We start from the raw sequence: 25136 nt of genomic DNA, 5'->3' as shown, positions 1-25136 counted from the left end.
AAAACTGTGACGTCCCTTCCTATATACAACCGGTCTCCTGTACTTTGTTCAACACAAAGCAACACGCACGTAAACCGCTACGGCGTAGGTAGTAGGTACCTAACCTAACCGGGTGGAGAATAAATGAATACGAATAATGACTTTTAATTAATTCAATATTAATTCACATAAGTATCAAATTGATGAGTATCAAGGACAGTACGGGCGGCTGTGACCTATTTACCTGGTGAGTTCAACGATTATTATTAATCAAATTTTTTTACATTAGCGCAGAGGTATGGGGGACGGTTTTTTACCCATTAATAAGTATAGGTATGTACCTATATTATGTATATAGTATAATATACGCACGTATTGCAAATGATTAATTAATTTTTTTATTCATATCTTATAGTTTTATACGTCTAATTATACTAACAGTGTTATATGTGTACCTATATAGGTACTCATAAACTTATTTGCACTACAGTATACTATGCAATTTCATTTTACATACATTTATACCTAGTAAAAATTATAATTATAATTAATTAATATTTTTGTAAAAAATACAATTCTTATTATAATTATTAGTTAGTTAATTACTCAGCATAGTACCTATCTATGTAAACATGATGTAGGTACCTATACACCAGGGACGGCCAAACAGTCGATCGCTGACAATATCAAAGTCGATCATGTTAGTACTTAGAATTTATTTTTAAGGGCACGTACTCTATATGTTTCTCAATAATTATAGTTATTCAATAATAATAATAAAAAAAATCTATGGAAGACGATCTTCAAAAGTGAAGTATATTTTTAGTAGATCGTGGCCAAAAAAAGTTTGGCCACCCCTGCTATAGACTATACCGCGGGTGGGCACCCCGCGACTCGTGTAGCGATTTTATGGGGCTCGCGATTACGAAATAATAGGTGTATGGCTTGTGAAAATTAATTTTTTGGCCCTTGACACCAAAAAGGTTACCGACTCCGACTATACAGTACTACCTATATACAGTATTAAAGTATTATACAGTATAATACCACGTGGTTACTGGTTAACATTTTTAATAAAATATAGTCTAATCTCTTCAGTTATAGGTACAATAAAGGCAGGCAACTAACATTATATAGAAATAAGTATTTTAAAAAAGAAAACTAATTTTATAGCTTTATATGTATAGATATATTATAAGTACTTACGGATGTATACCTGTATACCTATAGGTAGTACCTACTACCATTACTAGCTTATACGGGTAAAAATATTAACATATATAGTTAATGTTACATGTAATTGAAACTAATAAAGTAAATGTAAAATATTTAAAACACAACTATTTTAAATCATATGGGAGTATAGGTGAACTGAATAACAACTGTAAAAATATAAAATAATATATGTACGTTGGAGGTACAACATTGAAGGAATACTTTTTTTATAGGTATAGATTTATATAGAAGTTTAATATAAATTAGGACAATTAGGTTATAGGTACATACAATTTCGTCCATTCTTCGTGTAGGTGTATTGTGAAAAATTAATCGTCGGTTGTTCTATAATAACAAATTTTTATGGTTTCATACTTATCTAAATCTATCTACTAATAAAATTATACAATGCAATAATGAATAAAGCATTATATTTTCAATTTAATTTTCATTTTTACCAAAATCAGCAATTTTTTTGGGTATATTAAATATTCCATCCCCTCAATGAAAATCCCTGTCTAACTTATCTAAGCCACTGTAAGTAATCCATAGGCGTAAACTGAGGGGAGGGGTCGAGAAGGGGAAACTACCCGCCTTAAAAAATTTAACAGGGCAATGGCCCTCGGTCCTCTTGATAGTTTGTAAATTTATTTGAAAAATATTATCAAAATGTCATTTTAGGTTGTAAGAATTTTTTTTTCAAGAAAACTGAAAAGTATAATATTTTAAAAAGATTTATTATAGAAATATAAATTAATTTACTAATCAAAATTCAAAATGTATTTATTAGGTATATTTAGTGATTTAGTCTCTAAGTATCTTTAAGTACACGGTATATCGACATAAAATAAAGTAAAATAAAAATGAAAATCGCCCAAGTAACGCCTATATACCTAGTATAAGTACATACCTAATATAGCTAGGGTTGCTATTATTGGTTATAGAAAATAAATTACATTGGATATAATTTTAGACCTGTATCTAATATTTAACTAAAAAAACTCAAATAATTGTGTAAAAACTCTGTGCTCTTTATATTTAACGGAATTTTACTAACGAGTACCTATATTAGTACATTTAACTTGTCAGTTGTTACACGTAACGATATTTATGTAACATAAAAGTCAAAATATGTAAATATTTATGTTTTTTTTTTTTTTTGACAAAATATGTAAAAAAAAACGTGAAATATTTTTTAATTAGAATTACAAATTTTCCAAAAAAAAACTCGCTATTTTACATTCATTTAATTTATTTGATTCGATTTATTTCATCTAATCATTTTCATTGTTGTCTTTTTCGAAATAATTGAATACAATATATATTTTGAGATAGCTACATTACAAATTTATCGTCACTATTGGCACTTATCATAATGCATCTCTTCACTCTTATTATGAATATTTAATTAAAATTATTTATACATACAGATAATAAAAAAAAAACATATTAACATTCGAACTTTGTTCAAAAATTCTATTGACTAGGTATTTTAGTTTATAACGATCGATCATGTTTATCAAAAATATCTTAATTAAATCTTTTGATTAAAGTGTAGTGGACAGGTATGATGTATATTGTATCTATACAAACAGGGGCGAATGTAGGTATGTGGTAGCTCATGGGTGGAATTCATTGTGGGGGGCACCCTTATATATTATGAACCAAAAAACATATTTTTTTACCAAAATTTATTTATAATTATACACAAGTGCAAAAGCTTCAATGACGAAAAAAGTAATAAAATTATTTTTTAAGTGTGATTGGACGTTAAAAAGTATTCAGACTACTTGTAAGAAGTATTCAAAATACCGTATTGAATACTTTAAAAAAAAATTATTCAAAAAGTATTCTGAATACTACCCAAGTCTGCCTATTACCTACCTATATATTATTTAAGTATTTTAAATTATTATTATTTTTTTTTTTTTTGGAATCTTGAGTGGTTTTTTTTATATCTATGTCTACGTGTTTAAAACGATTCCTTATTATAATAGAAAAAAAAAAGTAAACTCTTAAGGGGATTTCTGAAAATTGGGTCAAGTATGTATTTTTTCAAGGTGGTGTTGTATAGGTACTTGTTTGTTTGCAATAAAGAAATTATTATTAGTCACTAGTAATAATATGTTGTTAGCATATAACAAGGGTGCGGGTGACCAACGAGAAGACTCTAGACTCTAGAGCCACTCAATATATTAATAAATATGGAAGAGCCGAAATAGAAAAAAGATCATAATATCTATACATAAATTCATATTGAAAAATTTTTTTGTAAAAATGTTACGATAAGGTGCGAGCCGCAGTTTGGTCACCCCTGACATATACGTATCTAGAGTGGTATTTGTGTTTTTAGAATGTCATAGCCCATAGGTATACCTATGTATAATAATATATCTTAGGATAATTTGAGTAACTACATTTTGTTACCTACATTAAAGTTTATGTACGCAAGTAAAATTTTAACAGTGCAATCTTACTATTTATATATATTTGTATTTTATACTAAATTTTGCACAATACACAAAGTTTAACAATATAAAGTAAGTATAACTGTATGAGTAAAATATAACTTGTACAGTTGTACCTATATGATCTAGTATAGTAGAGCAGTAGAGGATATTAGGATAAATACCTACCTCCTATATTCGTGCCTAAATTTTACGCGTGACATCCGAATTTTTAGCACAAACATATTGTCATCTCTCAACTAAAATTCCCTCCCTAAAATTGTGTAATGCGGAATTAAAAAGTGTGTGCAGGTAACCGAATCATGTGAATTTGGTATATTTATTACTACAGTTGGTCCATAGCGGCACAGCAGTTAATTACCTACTAATTACTATTGATTATAAAGTTTTATTATTATACTGCATGTATGTAAATACAGTATAGTGAACAATAAAATAATCCAGTTGAAATAGTTGAATATTGATTAACAAAATGTATATTAAAATTATACACAATAAAAAATTTTTTTAATTAAGACTAATTCTAAAATACTTATAGGTGACTATAATATACAAATATACAATACATATCATTACACATGTACGTAGGTACTATTAATACTAATACTAAATTAGGTATAATTTTATTGCTGTTCAAACACGGACGCGACGTATGTCATCCCAGCAGTGTGTTGGACGGGGAAGTTCCGTAAGTTGCTTACCCCCTCCTCTGCCGTTAGAATTCTATTGATATTTACAATCCCAAAACCAATACCTGGTCATTGAAAACATTGTCAAAAGATGATGGTCATATTTTTGGTGGGGTTGTTGTTAATAAGTCTCCACATTTCAAAACTTATGATGATTAATTGTGTACCTATCTGTTATATTACATTTTTATTTACGTTTAATTTTTGGCAATAAATAAATTAGTATTATATACATTTTAGGTTTCCTGTATATTAAATTTATGATAAAAATATTTTCATAAAGTTTAAATATTCTATTGTGAAGTCAAATAAACAATAGGATAATAATTTATTAAATTTTTTTAGAGTATCTGAATATTAACTTTATATTGTTATGTGTCAACTTATAATTTTTGCTGGATTGCTGTTGATTGATAATGTTTTAATTTGCATAATACTTTTGTTTATTATTATTATTTTTTAATTTAGTTGAGTTTTAATAATATAAATAGGTGAAATATTGTAATACACTTGATTTATTTTTTTTTAATACTAAAATCATCTAACACAGCTAAAACTAATATTTAGTTGTTTGAAGCTTGTATAGCAAATTAAAATAAAAAAATGAAACAAATAAACTAAATTTCTCACAGTACCTACACTGATTTTCTGAAGGCTAAAAGGATAATGACCTAGGGACCTGCTAAAAACTTAATATTAATAACTTAATGTTAACTGGTTGCAATGCTAACCCCCCTATTCCTAACAAAAATGTCATTGTCAAATTTGTTTTAGACACTATTGGTAAGAATTAAGAATACCTACACCATCATAAAAAATAAAAATTGATTATTCTCTCTTTAAGCCAAGCTTATACTATTACAGGTACTAATACAGGGTAATACCTATCTTATAATAATGTTTGTTATAATATGTAATAACATTGATTATAGAATAGATAGTCTATTTTATGATCAATGGTAATAGTGAACATATCATAATTTAAAGCTATAATTATTATAACAATTCTATTAAAACTATAATTCTATGTCATAGTATAAGCTAATTATAACCAATATGTAATAAAAGGTTGTGAATAGGTACCTATATTATACATTTATCAATAAAATAAATAAAAGTTTATTGCTATTAGAATCATTTAATTTACATGAAACGGCAGAATACAGACTTAATACCACGAAAAGAAAAAATAATGAATAGGTACCTACTCAGAATACCTACCTAATGGCTAATTATAGATGGACATTAAAAAATTTTAGTACCTACCTACCTACTCAAAATGAAAATAAGTGCATTTTATTTATTACCTATAGCCTATGCCTTATAATACAAGGCCAGAAAGCCTATATAAATAAATAAAAATCCCTTTAACCAGGAACTTAGGAAATCTAACTGTTTAATGTTTATTGAGATATAATTTAATCAATTACCTAGTTAGTGGTAACTATATTAAAATTCTTACACAAATTGAAATTTTAATTTCATAAGATGTACTTGACACATATGATTTCAATAATAAAATAATAAAAATTAAAGTTTTAGATAAACACAAAAGTATACTTGAAACATTAGATAGGTATGTCATAACATGGTAGGTATAAGTATATAATACAAAATACAACTAAAGTACATATATCTACTTATGAAAATGTACATTTTGAAGCCTTTATTATAATTAAAAATTTAACTTGTTATGTAGGTACCTAATTACTATAATTAAGTAATTATTAATTACATAGAAATCACAAATAATTAAATTAAATAGTACACATTAAAAATAATGCACATAATATGTTGATTTATATTTTTATGAAATTCTATTAAAATAGTATCAAGATTTTTACAAAGAAAAATTTGATACATAGAAGTTACTTACAGATGTGTAACAAGGTGTGAGTTGGTATATAATATAGTTGATGTATTACACTTATAAGTAGGCTTGTTATTCATTATGGTTTTAACAGCATATTCCAATGTCTCGGCTAGTTATGTAGTTTGTCCCAGTTAATAAAAACTAAGAGAAAATAATATTTTATATTGTATTATTTAATAATTAAACATAAAATCGGCATGATTTTAGGTTTATCTATCACTATATAAGTAAACTATGAGTGTTAAAAAAAAAAAAGTTCATATGATGTCCTGCTTTAGGGGTTTCAAAATCTGATAACTCTACTTATAAGTTATAACTTCTAAAATGATTGATTTTGAATGTACACAATATACACATAATTGATGTAGTATGATGTGAATTGTGAAGTTGATGTACCTATATAGTTTCTTTTTTGTTTATTTAAATATTTTATTGATTATCGACTAAATCTACTACAATATTCTCATTAACTTTATTTTTTTGTTGAATTCATTATTTTAACACAATTTTTGTCTAGACCGGTTTTTTATTGATTTTATTAACAAATATAAAAGACCTAGAAAAATTGTACACTTTCTTTCTTAGAACTGGAGTACCTAGTCCTTTCTAATTTTTCTACAACTTTTTCATCTATTTTTATTAAATGTGTCATGCACTCATATTTGATTATGGTATAGAAGTGTACTGCACAGACATAATATTTGACAATTAACATCTTGCCATAATTTATAATACTTTGGTACAAAATCTCCAAATTAATTATTTTAACATTACAACAATAATTACATTTATACTTTGTGTTAGGTACTCTTTTTCATGTTACTTAAGTTAAAAAATAAAATAAACTTAGGAACTTAGACACCGTTATTTTTATAATTATCGTATTATATATATTAATTTGTATATTTAAGTTAAAAACTTTTTGAAATAAATTTATTCTAAAACTGAAATTGACATTCATTTTTTAACATTATATTTTGTAGTAGATATGTTAATTTTATGTGCTTAGATTATGTTATACTGATTTAATAACTAATTTATAATTTTTTTTTATAGTTAGTTTGACAGTATACAAAATAACTTTCTGTTATAAAATGAATAAATATTTAATTTTGATTAGGTATAGATCATAGATAATATATAATATTATCTGTAACTTATAAGGTATAAACACTATTAATTATTTAACTTAATTTATTTTGGTTCACCATTCTATATCAATGATGCCATGGAAATAATTTGTACAAAATCATAGTGAACCAAATTAAATTTTTTAAAATTACTAGTACAATCAGTTTTAAATCCTGTCAGAAAATATTAATTGGGGATTTTGTTGTTTATTATAAAAAAAAGTAAATTATTTTAAAAACTAACAAGGTCTTTCAAATCACTCGGTAAATGGACAATGGCAATTGGTAATATCACAGATTAAATAATGTGGTGGTATTTTCTCAATGTGTTAAGCCCACGAATTAAGATATATTAAGTATATCTTAATTCGTGGTTAAGCCGTTGAAGTTGTCATAATGTCACGGACACGGACTTCTAGAGTTATATACTTATATAATACTTGAATACTATATAGATAATACACTAATAATATAGTAGTTGATGGTACAGAAGTTTTTGTGTTCTCAGTTCTGTTTATTATTTTTTTTTATAGCTCTAGATTTTAAGTGCAGATGTCTTTTATCTAGAGGGAAGAACTGTTCATTCTCAATGGCGGTACAAAATAATGATAATGATAGTACTATCTTAGTCCGTGACTAACACGAGCACGGCCTTAGACTACACAGAACACGAGTATTAAATCTTTAATCGTGTAGTAAAGTAGTAGATTATAGTAATTCGTGGTTGTATCACATTAATAATAATAATTTATTACATATTTTATTATTATTGAAATTAATTTCATTTATTCTGTATCAGTTGACGTGTGGAACTACAGCAATAGAATGTCCACCACAACCACAGTTATCAGAAAATTTTACGTTTTGGCGGACGGACACACTGTCGTCTCTATAAAGATGCAGCGTCTATGCGTTCGACCTTCAGGCTCCGACAAAGGTCGTTAAGGTCGAATCCGATAATCCGGCTTGACTACGTCACGGGGTGGCGACGGCGCAGCAGCAGCTGTTGCCGTCGTTTGTGCCCGTATCACTATATTATAGTTTCACGTCGTTCTTTTCTTCTCTCCCATTGGCTATTCCCATTTACCGGTGACCGCCTAGGAACCGATCGATAGCCGTCGACGTTTCTCATCCGCTAGGCCCAAACCATTTCCGTCCGATTATACCCCGTCGGCGCACTACTGTTCATCGCATGTAAGTATCCAAACAATTGTATAATTAAGACTATTTATATTTTAGTTTCTTTTAGTATCGCTTCTGCTGTCGTATACTCCTGTCCGAATTATTTGATAAATTAATTGTTATTAACGGTACCTGCTTGGCTGCTTAACTGTTAAGTTCTACCGACATAGATATTATGTCATCTAGACCATAGATGTTTATCTGTACAATATTTATGGTCTACTGTTAATAATTGTGAACAGATTTTAAAAACGTATTTAAAACAGTCAAAAATGTATGTTATTACTGTTTGATTAATACTGTTATCCCTGACTTGGACTCGTTATGACTCTTATTTCAATGATCTAAAATAGTAATCTGTATACTGTGTCTTGCTATGTTTATTTTTGAGGCCAATACTTGTAGTGTTCAGAATTTCAATTGTCTATATACACGGTAAACTCAAAAATCTATGCTTTTAAGGGGTTTGTTTGTGGACCAAACCAACACTGTGGCTACATAAAGTTTTTCATTAAAAACTCATTATACCTACCTAATTGATTCAGTCTATACCACCATTAAAGATATTTTATTACCTAGGTTTTACATGATTTTTGTATGGTACTAACTTCTATGTCTGCTTACCTAGGTTTACCACCTATTCAGTGGCGATTTGAACTTATTGAGTGATGCATAATATTGTATATTTTAAGTAATTTTTTTATATGATATTTATAATTATATTTATTTAGATACATGTTTCTTTCGTGTACATATTAAATTAAAATATATTATTTGTGTTGAAGTCTTAAGATAAGACATCTACCTGGATCTGGTCACCCACCCACCCATTCAAATCTAAAGAAATTGCTTCAAATAATTCTATGTCTTGCCGCAACTGATAACCATATTTTAAATTATAAATTTTGGGTTGTGGTTTTTAGCCATTATTTAGTATAATTCTATTTTCATAACATTAAACTAGTAAAAATATAACTTATTTTACAAACAAAATTAGTCTTATAAGTATCATAATTAGGTAGTCATAATAGAGATTATTGTAGTATGCCCTTAAAGTGTGTCTTTTAATGTTTATTTAATTGTTTTGTCATTAAAATAATTTCAACTAAGTTGAAGTGTCTATTGTTTGCAAAGATAAGTACTTCTTTAAGATTAAGATACGTCTATTTCAACAACTTAGGTACTGTTGTGTATAATCTATATTATATTATATGTACTGTATTAGAGCTTAGTTATGACAGAAATCTATTGTTCTTCATATTGATATATTATTATAATATTATAGTTCTTTGTTTTTGGTCATATTTAAAGTTTAATCCTTATTTATTTACATTGTATTTATATACTATACTGAAATTGTTAAGTTTATATTTTTAAACTAATTGATCTAATATTATTAAGTAACATATTGTGGGGAGTAAAAGGGCAATTCAAGGTTAATAAACATAACCTTGAATCATCCGTGGAATTTATATTTTTAATTTTCATTAACAGCCAAATATATATATAGTTGTGTTAAGATTTTTTTTAGTTTTCATTTTATACATGGTGATCACCTACTAATTACTAATAAGTAATAATAAATAAACATGCATAGTAACTTTATTTAAGTATTAAATTCAATAATAAACTTGGGTAGGAATGGTAGGATGTTTGTAAGCTGAAACATAATAATCATTCTATTTGACAGAGATAGGATATATTCTTAGGTTTTGGAAACATTAGGAGCATTATTTCAAGATGGAATATTACATAAGATACTGTTTATTGAATATATTAATAGAACATTTTCTTAAGTAATTAATAAAAATAGATAACTTATTTTTAATTAATTTTAAGTTTTTAATGTTGACAGTTGACACTTGTTAATTGTAAATAATATTGAGCTTGAGCATAATGTTCATGAATATTTTTTTATAATGTTAAACCTTATTATGCCACGTTACTATTGAATTACAATATACTTAGTATACAGATAACTATTACATATCAGTAGTACTAAAGTCATATTATTAGATGCTTAACGAGTACCAACCCATCAATTGTTCAGATTACCTACTATCATAATTAATTAAAATCTATTTGTTTGAACTTAAATCATTTCAGGTTAATGTCACCTTTAGACTATTACCTTATCTCTCGTAATTTTCCTTGAAAGTACTTTGCCTTCTATAATTTAAAATACATTTGATCATATTTTATTCAAGTCAAAAATAACATTTTAAAATACTTAATACTTATATTGAGTAGGTACTAAATAGTAAATTATACTCAAATATGTAATATGCTTATAAAATAAAATAAACCTATTATAAATCTTGCTTATACATTTCTCTTATGGATCTTACATTTAAATTGTGATTTTTATCCTATCAAACAAATGTATTTGAATATTCCATTATTTTGTCTTCAAAATTCAAAACATTTTTTGTGATAGTAAATATCTATTGTACCTACAACAGCATTCTATTTTAAAATTAGTGCTTTCTAGGTTTGTATGTTTCCTTATCCTAAACGATAATCCTTTTTTTCTTTACCTACTTAAGTTTATCATATTTTATCTACCTAATAAAGTTAATCTTTGGAGCTGCATTGTATAATATTATTTAATTAAAAATAAGTACTTATTTTAATCATTATTGCTTTATGTTTTTACAACTTTCAGTTTTAAGGCTTCTAAATTGAAACTTAAATAATATTATTCACTTTTATAACTTGTGTTAATGATAAATATTATATTTATATCAGTGTAGGGCAATTTGACCGTAACCTCATTCTGACATTGCCATATAAATATAATATATTTGATTATCAGCCAAAACTATCAAACGATTTTATTATCTGTTATTAACCATTCATTTAATTATCATACTTAGACACTTGCTGACTTCAACCGGTTTCCTTGTTCAGAAATCATGCCTATTACAAAGATTGTAGCTCGTTCAATTTTCGACTCTAGGGGTAACCCTACCGTAGAAGTAAGTATTTTTTTATACTTCTATTATCAAATTGGATATATTTTATGATTTATTTAATAAATAGGTTGACTTAACCATTGACAATGGACCACAATTCCGTGCAGCAGTACCATCTGGCGCTAGTACTGGTATCTATGAAGCATTAGAACTTCGTGATAATGACAAGTCCAATTATCTCGGAAAAGGAGTTAATACTGCTGTAAACAACATAAATAACATCATTGCACCAGCTCTTATTAAAGCGGTAATTAAAAATGTTTTGATTATTTAACTAACATGTTATAATATCATTTTCATAAAAGCTAAGAATAGTCTTAATATGTATTTTTTATAAAGAAGCACAATTTTATCTAAAATGCAATTATTTTATTTGAAAAAAAAAAAAAAATACAGAAATAACATACCATGTGTATACTCTATTCAGAATAAGATTGTACCCTGGTGGCTGTATTGTGTACAGAGACATGGTTTTACTATACATTAGGCATACAGATGGTAAACTTGGTGAGGCGGTAGTTGAGCAATGCTTGACTACTGTCGACATAAACTGGTCTTTATGCAAGTGCACTCTTATTTTGAATAGAGTATAAATACAATTTGGGTACAGTTATTTATATATTAATAACAAACAACAAATATTGTTTTTTTATCTATGATCTAATAATAATAAACACATATTATTAATAGGGTTTATCATGTTTAGAAAATAATAATATAAATATTTCAAAATAATTTTGTTTCTTCAGGTATTTGTTTTTTAATTACAACAAAAATTAAAATTGATTTTGTTAAAAACTTGTTTTGTATAAATATTTTTGTTTTTTCGTAATTCTGTTTTTCTTGATTATTTTGAAAAGTACTAAAGTCTAATTTGTTAACAGAAAACTCATTAAGTCAAGGATTTAAACTTTTTATCTAGCAAAAAGTGTCATTGACTAAAAACTCATTTTTATGAAACCAATACTTTCATTGTCTTTCTCAGAATCTAAAATTTAATATAATTAGTTTAAATTTTCTAATTAAGAACTTATTTTATTATCATTTATGTTTTTATAGGGACTCATAGTCACCGAACAAAGAGCTATTGATGATATTATGTTAAAGTTGGATGGAACTCCAAATAAATCTAAGCTTGGTGCCAATGCTATCTTGGGAGTTTCATTAGCTGTAGCTAAAGCTGGTGCTTTCAAGAAAGGCGTTCCTCTTTACAAGTAATTATATAAATATTAAATTAAACATTTGTCATAATTAATAATGACATTTTTAGGCATATTGCTGATTTAGCTGGAAACAAAGAAATTATTTTGCCCGTTCCAGCTTTCAATGTTATCAATGGTGGTTCTCATGCTGGAAATAAATTGGCTATGCAAGAATTTATGATTTTGCCTACTGGTAATATATTAAAATACTAAGTAATAATATAAATACTGATCATCAAAGTTTATTATTTTAGTTAAAACTAAACTAGTTAATAAATTCAAATATTTTTATTTTTACAATTGAACCACACTTACTTGATTTTTTGTCCATTTATTGGTTTTAATATTTTGGTCTACTACTGATATTACATATCTTCACTTAAAAAATAGCACTGTCTATCTCAATTTTATCGATGCTCAACTTAATTTAATTTGTATTAAAATATGGGTGATGTTGTCTTAAAATTGTAGATATGTTTTATCATTTTTTCAATTACCTAGCATGTTTTCTATTAACTTTATCTTGAATATCAGTCGACTGTGCGTGAAATGTCTTATAAAACAGCTGCCAACTTTATTTGACTAAACCATGAGTTACTCGATGGTTGCTTAAGAGACAATACCCACGTGTGTTGTTTCTGTCTTACTAACGTACATTATTGTACATTTTCATTCAGCAGAACACATTTTGTGATGTTAGTTTTAATATTCAGTTAAATTCTCCTATCATCAAATTTAAAGGAAAGAATATTATCTAGAAAATGTCAAATGCTTTTATAGAAATTAGCATTTTAAAATGAGTTATAGCTGTATAAAATATTACAACTTTAAAATGATAGTATCAATAAAAGCATATTGCATATGTCATTTCCTAGATAATATTCTTACCTTTAAATGTTGATAATAGGTAAATTAAATTAACTTTAATATTAAAACTAACATCACAAAATATGTTCTGCTGAACACAAATTTGCTATGATATACGTTAGTAAGACAGAGACAACACATGCAGGCATAGTGTCTTCTTAAGCGTCTTTATATGACTATTGAGTACTTTATATTGTGTGAATAATGAGAAATGTGAGTAATAGTTGAGCATTCAGTCTATACTCAGGTTTGAATAAAAAATGTGAATATTGTTTACAATTTTAAATACAAATAATATAGTGTGATATATAATGTTTGAATAACTTAATCAAAAAATCTTTACATATAACTCATCAATTAAATTATTGATTTTTTTAATGCAGTGATTCAAGTTTTTTTTTAAAATTTTATAATAATATAAATAATAAATATAGTGAAAACATCTAGAAATTATTTAACATTTTTTTTTAAACAATTGTTTATAAATAGGTGCTAGTTCTTTCACCGAAGCTATGAAAATTGGATCTGAAGTATACCACAACCTTAAAAATGTTATTAAAGCTAAATTTGGATTGGACGCTACAGCTGTTGGTGATGAAGGTGGTTTTGCTCCCAACATTCTTGAAAACAAAGAAGGTTTGCGTTTAATCGAAACTGCTATTGAAAAGGCTGGATACAAAGGAAAAGTTGAAATTGGAATGGATGTTGCTGCTTCTGAATTCTATGTGTAAGGCATTTAATTTGATTTAATTTTGTTATTACATTTTAAGTAGCATATATAAAGATCTTTGTAATTTGAATAACTAATAATAATTGCAGTGATGGAAAGTATGACTTGGACTTCAAAAATAAGTCTGACAGCAAAGACAAAAGCCAAATTATTTCAACTGAAGCTTTAACAGACTTGTACAAAGAATTCATCAAGGAGTTTCCAATGGTTTCAATTGAAGATCCATTTGATCAAGATCATTGGGAAGCATGGAGTACACTTACAGCATCAACTGATATCCAGGTATAATAATTGTCATTAAATAAGTTATTTATCCTTAAAAATCAGATTTCAATTTTAAGGAATGTTAAGAAATGCATTTCACTGAAATGTATTGTTGCCATCTTAAAAGTGTAATTAAGTAAAATTATGTTCAGCTGTCTTCATTGAGCTTTATTAGTTTTATTATTAGAGCTAACCTATTAATAAGCTTCAAGTTAATTTTCCTGAAATTGATTATTTTATTTATGCCCTTAACATTAGGTTAGTTAAGTAATTTTATTTAGCTAGTTAATTTTCAACAAAAGTTATAATTATGATTTTGGTTTATGGAAATACAATTATTTATTTTAAATAATTTTGAATGTTAATGATAAATAATTAGACTTGATTAAAAATCTCTATTAAAAAAAATATCTATAAAACTGAAGTTTGTGTTGTGTTTTCAAGGTTTTATTAATTTTCAATAATATATTTGTGTTAATGAATCTTATAAGTAGTTTTGAAAAACTTAAATATTAACTATATTCTGTCTCACAAAATAAAGTTACTGTAATTTATTTGAAAGTAAATTTGTAAGTTTCTTGTAAGTTACTTGAATTTAACTGGTTATCATACTTTGCCTAGTTCTACTATCACAGGATAGTGTCTTATCTAATTAAAATGAGTTATCTATAGTTATGTTATGTTCATGTTGATTTAGCCATAGAGTAACATGTTATTCTAGAACATATGGAGGAAATCAATAGAAGCTGGCAACAGTTTCTTATAGCTTATTTTGCAAATTGTACCTTTAGTGTGATAGAGTATAAATGATTAGGTTTTATAATATTTATTATTTTAAAATATTAATATTAATACATATTTTAATTTTTGGGTATTATAGATTGTTGGTGATGATTTAACTGTAACCAATCCAACACGTATTGCTGAAGCAGTAGAAAAAAAAGCTTGCAATTGCTTGTTGCTTAAGGTCAATCAGATTGGTACAGTTACTGAATCAATTGATGCACATTTGTTGGCTAAGAAAAATGGATGGGGTACCATGGTGTCTCATCGTTCAGGTGAAACTGAAGATACATTCATTGCTGACTTAGTTGTTGGATTGAGTACTGGACAAGTAAGTTTTCAAATAGTAATTACAAAAGTTATAATACTGTTAAAACCTAACTTTGTACTATTTTTTTCATTTGTATTATTTATAACTAAATTAACAATATTAATAATCGTAGATTAAGACTGGAGCCCCTTGCCGTTCTGAACGTCTCGCTAAATACAATCAAATTCTCCGTATCGAAGAAGAATTGGGCAGCAATGCCAAGTACGCAGGAAAGAATTTCCGCAACCCACAAGCTGGCAACTAACTATTTCTTATAATGAAAAACTGATGATCTTTTAATCAACTTTAAGCTAGGAGGAGTCACATACTAATTAAATACCTCTTAATTTATATTAAATGAAAAAAAAACAATAGCTGTTAAATTGTTCATAATAATCGGTATATACTTTAGCATAGAAAAAATACGTACAAAAATGTTGTTAAACAACGTCTTTAATTATATTATAATTCAATCGTTTATGTTTTTGTAGTAATTTGTTTTATATTAATGTATAATGGTGTAAAAGCTGTTGAAATTGCAAAATTTTTTTAAAAATTGAAATATATATTCTACTCGATCAGTCATACTTGCGTTTGAATATTATCTGTGTTTAGCACTTAAAATGTTCTTTTATTTGATTTTAAGTTAATTTGTGAGTGGTTGAAGTAGACTGAGTATAGATATTATGTAATAATAATTTAGCTTTTTTCTTTTGAATTTTGATATAATATTAATTTAAAAATATTTTGTTTTTATTGGGCACTTGCCTATGTTGATACATTTAATGATTTTTCCAGTAGGTACTTATCGCATGCATCGGGAATCATTTTATATAAAAAATATATTTTAAAGTATTTTATCATATTCCCAGAATAATCTTGAAGAATAGGCTATATTTACAGTATAAATTTAATAGTGTATTAAATCTTGCATGCCTGCATACCTGTATACCATTGTAATTACTCAGTAGACAGAAATAAGTTAGCCTTATAAAAAAGTAAGTAGACCATCCCAATTATATAACTTGGTTATACAGAGAACATAAATATAATGAATAACGAAGACCAATGAGAATATAAATATATAATTATTAATTATTATGAAACTTATGAAACTTTTAGAATCTTCTCTAATCCCCAAATTTACTGGAAAAATTACGATTTTATTTAATATTTTAGTGTAATAATATGAAATATGATTCAAAATTGAGTGTTATTTAAAAATAAGTGTATATTTATTGTAAGTATCAATTTAGTATTATTATATTTACATAAGTTATACTAAAAAAGTATAATTTACTGGCTAGAGAGCGATGCACTGCCATCCCTTTGTACAAAAAGCAACAGGAAAATCATTGTATAGTAAAATCTTCCCTAGTACACATTAGTTCAAGTGGACTATTGTTAAACCAACCTTACAGTTGTTTTCTAAAAAAAAATAAAGTAATATTATATATTGTACCTAAAGTAATAATTACAATGTGGTTCAAATCATTAAATAATAATATTAAAAAGTCGGCAAGTGGGTACCGCTCTGCTGTACATTAGGGGGTGGGGTGGACCTCGGACTAGAGTAGGTTAAATTTGAATGCAATGATAGGTATCATTGTATATGAAAAACGATTCTGAACAGAGATGATTTGTCAGTCTAAATATTTAACGTTAGATATAAATATAAACAATTTTAAGAATTTTGAACTACAAAATAATTTGCAAATATTCATGATTTTGACGAGTTTTTGTCAAAATTTGAACTTCAAATGCTAATAAAAAAAAATTGTGCCTATGTATTCTTATAATTTTTTTACCGCTATAAGAATAACTTATGAGGAACTTTGTATTAATTTTTCAAATATTTTGACTTCGCCAAAAAAATTTTATCGACACTTCAAAAAAAAATTCTTAAGAAAATTGAAAATTTCATTTGTCTACAAATATCTCAAAAAAAGTCAAAATATTTTGAAAATCAAATCACGTAAAGAAAATAAAAATATAAATAACTGGTAAAATTTTTAAGTATTTACAACTTATACTATTTGAATAATAACAAATATCAAAAATCATTTGAGGCTAAACCGTTATTTAACGCGGTTTTGTAAAAATTTAAATTTCAAACACTCATAAAAATTTTTTGTCTGAATCCGGTAGAGTTTTTTTTACAGATATTTGAAGAAAAATCTATGGAGAACCTTGTACCAAATTTTCAAAACTTAGTTATAAAAGAAAAAATTTTATGATTTTTCAACTTCAAAATTACTTGCAAATTTTCGCATTTTCGACAGATTTCGTAAAAATTTGAACTATAAACGCTTATAAAAAAAAATTGTGACTAACGATTTTTAATTTTTTTTAGCTACAATAAAAAAAACTCATAAGGAACCTTGTATTAAATTTTCAAAACTTTTTGGTCATCCAACAATTTTTTATCGACACTTTAAAAAAAATTTATCAAAAAAAGTCAAAATTTTTTGAAAATTTAACTATATACAGATACTACTGACATTAACATTTGGTGAAAATTTCAAGTATTTTCAGTGATTAGTTTTTGAATTACAACCACAAAAAAAAAATCGATTTGGTCAAAAACTAGTTTTGCGTAAAAATTGCCGTTTTTCCGTCATTTTTTTTTTGTTTTTCTCGATTTTTTTGAAAACTGTTGGAAAATGTTAACTTTTTACCTCTATAATGCACCAAGGATATTCACTTTTACATCGGAAACCACCCCCATAGTTTGAAATTGGAGCATTATTTCGACTAGTTATGCTGTACACAGACACACAAAAAAAAAAAACACACATCATTGTAAAATCAACACATTCATCACTTCGTTCAGAATCTAAAATAATGCAAATGAAAAATAATTTGATTTTTTTTGAACAGGCTCATGAAAGTCCAACCCGGAGCTCTACGGTTTATCTATAACGATGTAATACACTAATACATTCATAAGCGTAGCGTGATGGATTTATATGGAGGGGCTATAGCCTTTTTTTCCTTGTGGAGAACCTGACAAGAGTCCAGACACAGAATTCTGGGGAGGGTTGACAAAATTTTGGGGGGCTATAGCCCCCACCATTTTACGCCTATGAATACATTAATTAGTATATAAGTATTTTTTTTTCATTATAACGGACGATAAACATGTACGCAAGCTAATGCGTTTACCGTTGGTCATATTAGTGTACAATAATAATCTAAATTCTGAATAATTGGTCTGTTCTCGCACATGTAAATTTAATTAAAATCGCTCGTCTGCGTGTAACCTATATGTACCATGTGGTATTTTATGATAACATTTATGTTCATACTTACCAGGGGGAGGTTAGTTTTTTCCAGATGAATATTTCTTTTTTAGTCTATATTTGAACTCGCTTTTTCTCTCTTTTTAATTCTATCTGTAGCTATGCGTATTTATATACTAAATAGACATAATACATATTGCACAGTTCACATATTGTACAATATATACCCTTTATGAGTGTATAGACTATGTAGGCACGTGAAACGATTTGCATTTTTATTTTTCGTCACGTCCTGCAATCTTATGCAGCACTATTTGCACGAATATTATTGTCGCGGCAGGTTTTTTAAATAGTCTGATTTTAATCCGACACGGTGCGGCGACCCCCAATAACGGCCGGCCGGACTAACTCGTAACAGTGATGATGATCCTAATAATGTCCTGCGGATTAGAGACAATATTATATACCTGGACTCTTCTATAAGTCCTATGTACTCCTATGTATACACAGGCAGGTCGTCACCGCAGTCTGCTCGTATGTACCCAAGTCAGTCGTGGCGTGGAGATTATAGTTAGGTATATAGGCGGGTATAGGATTTTTTTTATGGAGGCTGTAGAGGTAAGGTCTTGCATTCTGTATTTCTGTATACTCCATCCTGATGGAAAGACCTTTTTTTAGTACTCAAAATTAATGTGCATGTGCTTAATATCCAAAAGGTGCCAACTTAAAAAACAAATCTAGAACAAAATTCTTTAATCAAAGATATGTTTTCTCTGTAATAAAAAAAAATAATGTTTCGATCAAAAATTTAAATTTGATCACATATAATATAATATATATTCATTATCATAAATTAGTAAACATTATTCATTAAACGACAAATGTAAATATCAATTTTTTTAGACACTTTAATATAAATATCCGGCTTTTCATTTAAAACGCGTTTGGACATTCAGTATAAACTATGTACAAGGTGATTTTATATTTTTTCATCATTATTTCAAAATTTGTTAACGTTTTTGCACATAATTTTCAATTAAAATAAAATAATATATATATAAAAAATATTTTTTGATAATTTGTATTGTGGTAACACAGTAAGTTTTTTACTTTTTTGAATAACTACGTACCTACATTTTAAATCCATATTTTGAATCACGACATTTTTCTAAATATTTCGATCGTATATTTGTATAAATGAGAAAAGATAGAAAAGTCACCTTATATATAGTTTACACTTAATGTCCGACCGTAGTTAGAATAAAAAGCTGCGTATACTTATATATTAAAGTGACATTAAATGTCCATTCGGGCAAAGAGATTAGGTACATAAAATGATACAAAATAAAAAAAAAAAGAACGATTATTAAATAAATAATATTATTATATTATTTTACATTACAGTTATTTATCCAAAACTCAGACACAAATAGTGAAGTTCGTAATCAAAATTAACGTCAAATACAAGGCTGTTTGATTCCTTTAACATACGACTCTGCGGTTCATTAAAACTATATATGATTAAGAACGAAGAGGTATATAAAATAGTACCTAGTCATAAAACGAGTATTAAAAGCGGGAATACGACAGTTTATTTTTTCAAGTACTTTAGGAATACTTATTTTGTCAGGTAATACCTAATTTATGAATAAATGATACCTCATTGAATTTATGTTTGTAAGATGTAAGAGAGTGCAGCCTAAGTTTGAGTCATCAGCTATCAACTGAAACGTTAAATCCAAATTTATAAAGGTGTCTTAAAAAGTCAGATTGAACATTATATAAGATTTAGACCACCTTGGTAAGGAGTAAGGACTCCATATTAAATTCCCGAACGTGTGCGAGCAGTACAATGCTTTCAAGTTTTTCAATATTTCAAATACATAATATTTGAATACCTATGTGTTATGTGCGTATAATGCAAATATACAGTGAAACTTTTATTTAACGAAGTCTCGTGAGGAACAAAAAAAAAAAAATTCGTATTATAGAGGAATTCGTTAAAAAGAATCAACGCATGATTAACAATGAAGGTCATGGTTCTCAAAAATAATTCGTTAAGCAGATATTTTCGTCAAATGGAAGTTTCACTGTAGTATATTATAATAATATGATATATTTATATTTTATGCGTTTTTACGGTCTTTTTTTTTTACGTTTTTGCAGTCTTCTACGAATTGTAAATTTGTACCCATTCTATCTTCAAGTTTTCATATTGACACAACTGTCAAATAACATCACCAAAGTAATAATAATATTTAATATCTATACTGTCTACATCGGTTATTATTATATAACAATAGGAACAAGTACCTGACAACACGAACGAATTATTTATAGATTTGCGTTGGCTACTTATTAGTTATTAGGTACGCAGACAGCATATAGTACAAGTACCTATATTGCACCTGTTTTGATTTTATTAAGCAGCTACATATACATAATAGTGCGTAGGATTGGTGTACGGGTGTAACCACTGTTTATTTTATTTTGGCACGGTATAAAATATATTGTTAGTAAATATTTTTTGAAAACGAGGGCCAATACTTATACACAGATAACCTACCTGTCCATTGCACATCATGATACGAGTATTGAATCGCTAATAAAAGGAATTTACTAGAAACGAATTCTTGAATAAAAACAAAATAAAACCATTACGCATCAATAAATATTATTATAGGTATAAGGTACGCATGAAATAATATTTAAGGCAGATATTAGATATCTACTCACGCGTAGATAATTTAAATATATAATATTATAATATAATGATATGTTATTGTTTACTTACGGTGAATTGGAGGAAAAAAATAATATGTGTTTATTAGTTCTATACCTTAATATATAGGTAGGTATAACTATACCTAAATTATGTTGTTTAATATTTTGGTACGTTCAGTATATTATAATAATTATATGTTTTAGTCGTTTTAGAAATGTTAATCGTCGGATTACTCGCATATACGCGTACACTGTAGGTATAGCAGCCGTGTAGGTAATAATAATATTAGAATAATCGAAAATTGAGCATTTTGATTTGTGATTATTACAATTTGATATATTTTCCGGTCTGTGGTCATTACGGGTTCTTCGAGACTTATCCCGCTAAATATAATAGAAAACTAATTATTATTGTGGAGTACCGTGTTGGCCAGCACAGCCGTAATACCACCGGTGTACCCTTGGTAAGCTTCAATTTGTAATTTGTTTACTGAGGCCTTGAACTTCATCATACACATTTAAACGTTTTTAATAAGATATAGTAAAAAAATATATATTTACATAACACATTGAATTAGAATTTGTGACAATATGGACTGTACCTATACTATATATGTATAGTACCTACTACATAATTTTACAAAAATATCGAAATAATTTACTAAAAAAAAATCATTACTAAGAAAAATTATCCTAAGTATATTCACACTAAACACTAATGTATTTATAATCTATAATGTACCTACTAGTATTATAGACTCAATTATCTATATCGCATGTATTAAAATAATCAACAAGGTTTGAATAATAAATCTACACACGTTATAATATTATCATAACGTATAAAACGATATTAATTATTTACCTGTATTATAGGTACATCGTACATAATTTTACATTTTTACTACGGTTTCGAAAATTCGTATTACCATTTACCACGGACGTCGAAAACATTTATTAATAATAATTAAAATTAAATTATTCTTTGTCGTATACCTACCGCGACGGTATAATGTCAAGTGATAAAAATATACAGAAATTTTCTCTGATTTCTACAGCATTGCGCTCTTGTCAAGACACGATGAAATTAAATAAAGTCATCCGAATTCCGATTGAAAGTTTTTATTTTTTGAAACAATGATTTTTTTGTTTACAGAATTTTAAAAACTAGCGCGATTACGCACGAAACTATTATCGATCGTGAAATATCTTCAGCGTGTTTAGCAAATTTTCCCGTAAGCGACACGGCTACATTCACTACCCACGGCCACGGTATTTAATGCGTATTACTGTGTATAGCTTTGGTGAACTATAACTATTAAAACGTATAGGTGTTCCTATTGACACGTATCCGGCCACATGCTGTGATAAATAAATTATAATGCTCACGGTAAAATAGAAAATTGGGCGAACTATTATTAACGGATAACGATTTTCAATGTTCAATCCAAAACTAATTGATAAATATTTTATCATACATATAGGTTGACAATTTCGTAACCTGTTACGTCCGTTCGACTGAAACGATATTGCATGTCAAATAATTATTATTTCGGTTCGTTTTCTGTAGGTATTTTACGTATGGACCTATACGTAAACAATAAATTACTTCGATATGACCCGATTTCTATATTATGTACCAAACGTCTGCGTCATATCAGATTGAAATTTTGGACTAACACGGACTAAATTATTTGAATTAATAGCGTACAGTTCTTTAAATACTTACATCTTATCGTCAGTGTGTTGTCTGCTGAAATTAACGCACACGCGATACCTGTAGGCTGTAAGTACTGATTTGTAATTTTGTCCTACTTCGAAAATCCTACTGTTATTAAACAATATGTATTATAACTTATACATATATTATAATACGCATATCACATAGGTAGTATTCATCATTATTAGTAAATTTGATCTATCTATACGTTTTATGATAATTATTTATTACAAAATATATATTATTATTATATAGGTGTTGTGCTGTAGAATTTTTGCTGTTAAGTATGGTAAATTAGTATTTGTTAGATATTATATTTAATATTTTAAGAATGAGAAACATAGATAATGTTAACAGTTTGGTAAAAATTGTTAATACTTCATTAAAAATAAAATTATCAGAAAATAACTGTATAGGTATAATATGTATTTGTATAAGTATTTTCCATTAGAATCACTGATAAAATATTTTTAAGCAGCAAAAAAATTGCTTTGTCAATATCCCTTTTGTAAGTGGATTGTAAAAGGCACTACGAACAATAGTCAATAATACTATTGCCAAAAAAAACGCACTAAAAGAATACGGCTTGATGCTCGTAAAATAAATTTATTTTTTTATATTTTTGGTGTTTAGTATAATAACATACAATACAATGCTCCCCCACCGCCGAACTTAAAAAAAATGTATGTAGAAAATATGAACAAGAATTTAAACGAACAATTTTTAGAATTTGTATGGTTTATTTATAAAATATCACGAACTTCGAGGGACGTACCCCAACCCTCCCCTACAATGAAATATTTTTATTTTAAACATTTTTCTAAACTCAAAATTAAACGTAATTAGCATGATTTTTTACAACTGTTACCGATGTCGATGTGTTATAATCAAAACCCGTTTTACCAGTTACCTCTGCAGTTGCGCTTATATGTATGTTTAAAAAAGTTTACAATTTCTTTTTTACTACGTGCAAATTTATGCTAATTATTTACAGTTTTTTTTTTAAAGCTCAATAACTGGGGTGAGACAGTGTAACGTAATTAGCATAATAGTTATGACAGAATGATAAAGTTACTATATTATTATACTGTATATTAACTATAGCATAGGTAAGTAGAATAAAAAAGTATGTTCTGACCGCTGATCCAGCTGATCTAGCTGATTTAGTTGATCCACCGCCGCCGCCGCCGCGTCACTGCACCCCCGCCGCCGGTTACGTAGTGGATATGGCGGCGGCAGTGGATCAGCTGAATCAGCTGAATCAGCTGGATCAGCTGGATCAGCGGTCAGAACATACTTTTTTATTCTACTTAGGTACATAAAGTATATCTATACACTATCTATTGCAACAATTGCAACCCCTAGGATTTTGTTAGTTGAATGCATAATATTGCATTTTGTATTGTAGGAACATATTTTCTAGATTATAAAAATATAAATATTATGTTATGGTTTACTATAATGTCCAAATATTAAAGTGATACAATATAAAACGTGTTGTAGGCATTTATCGAATAGAAAGAAAAATGCCGTTTCAAAGATTCATCAAGACATTCTCAACCGAGCAATTGTGCTTAAGTGTGTTCGATCGTATTATGAATTTATGATAAAAAAAAAAAAAAAAATATTCTCAAACTAGGTATATGGTAAGTATATCCTACAAGTCGTTTTAAAGGTTACTATATCGTGTTTTAGCAACAAAATACGTTTATAATTCACGGTCGTACGATGACCGAATTTGTCGATAAATCATCCAATGTCTAAGGCACTGTTAATATTAAGT

General features: G+C 27.4%; 1 protein-coding gene across 1 annotated transcript; it reads left to right on the top strand.

Moving 5' to 3' along the window:
- Positions 1–8382: 8382 nt before the first annotated feature.
- Positions 8383–16252, top strand: LOC114120372 (enolase). The gene is made up of 9 exons (XM_027982253.2): positions 8383–8548; positions 11413–11514; positions 11579–11758; positions 12571–12725; positions 12782–12906; positions 14070–14307; positions 14400–14592; positions 15455–15688; positions 15801–16252. The coding sequence occupies exons 2-9, from the start codon at positions 11452–11454 to the stop codon at positions 15930–15932; spliced, it is 1320 nt and encodes a 439-aa protein (XP_027838054.1). The 5' UTR covers positions 8383–8548; positions 11413–11451; the 3' UTR covers positions 15933–16252.
- Positions 16253–25136: the final 8884 nt, after the last annotated feature.

This window comes from Aphis gossypii, chromosome 2 (assembly GCF_020184175.1).
Source record: "Aphis gossypii isolate Hap1 chromosome 2, ASM2018417v2, whole genome shotgun sequence".
In the NCBI taxonomy this organism is placed as follows: Eukaryota; Metazoa; Arthropoda; class Insecta; order Hemiptera; family Aphididae; genus Aphis; species Aphis gossypii.
The sequence above is the reverse complement of the archived record's forward strand: the minus strand, read 5'-3'. Positions and strand labels throughout refer to the sequence as shown.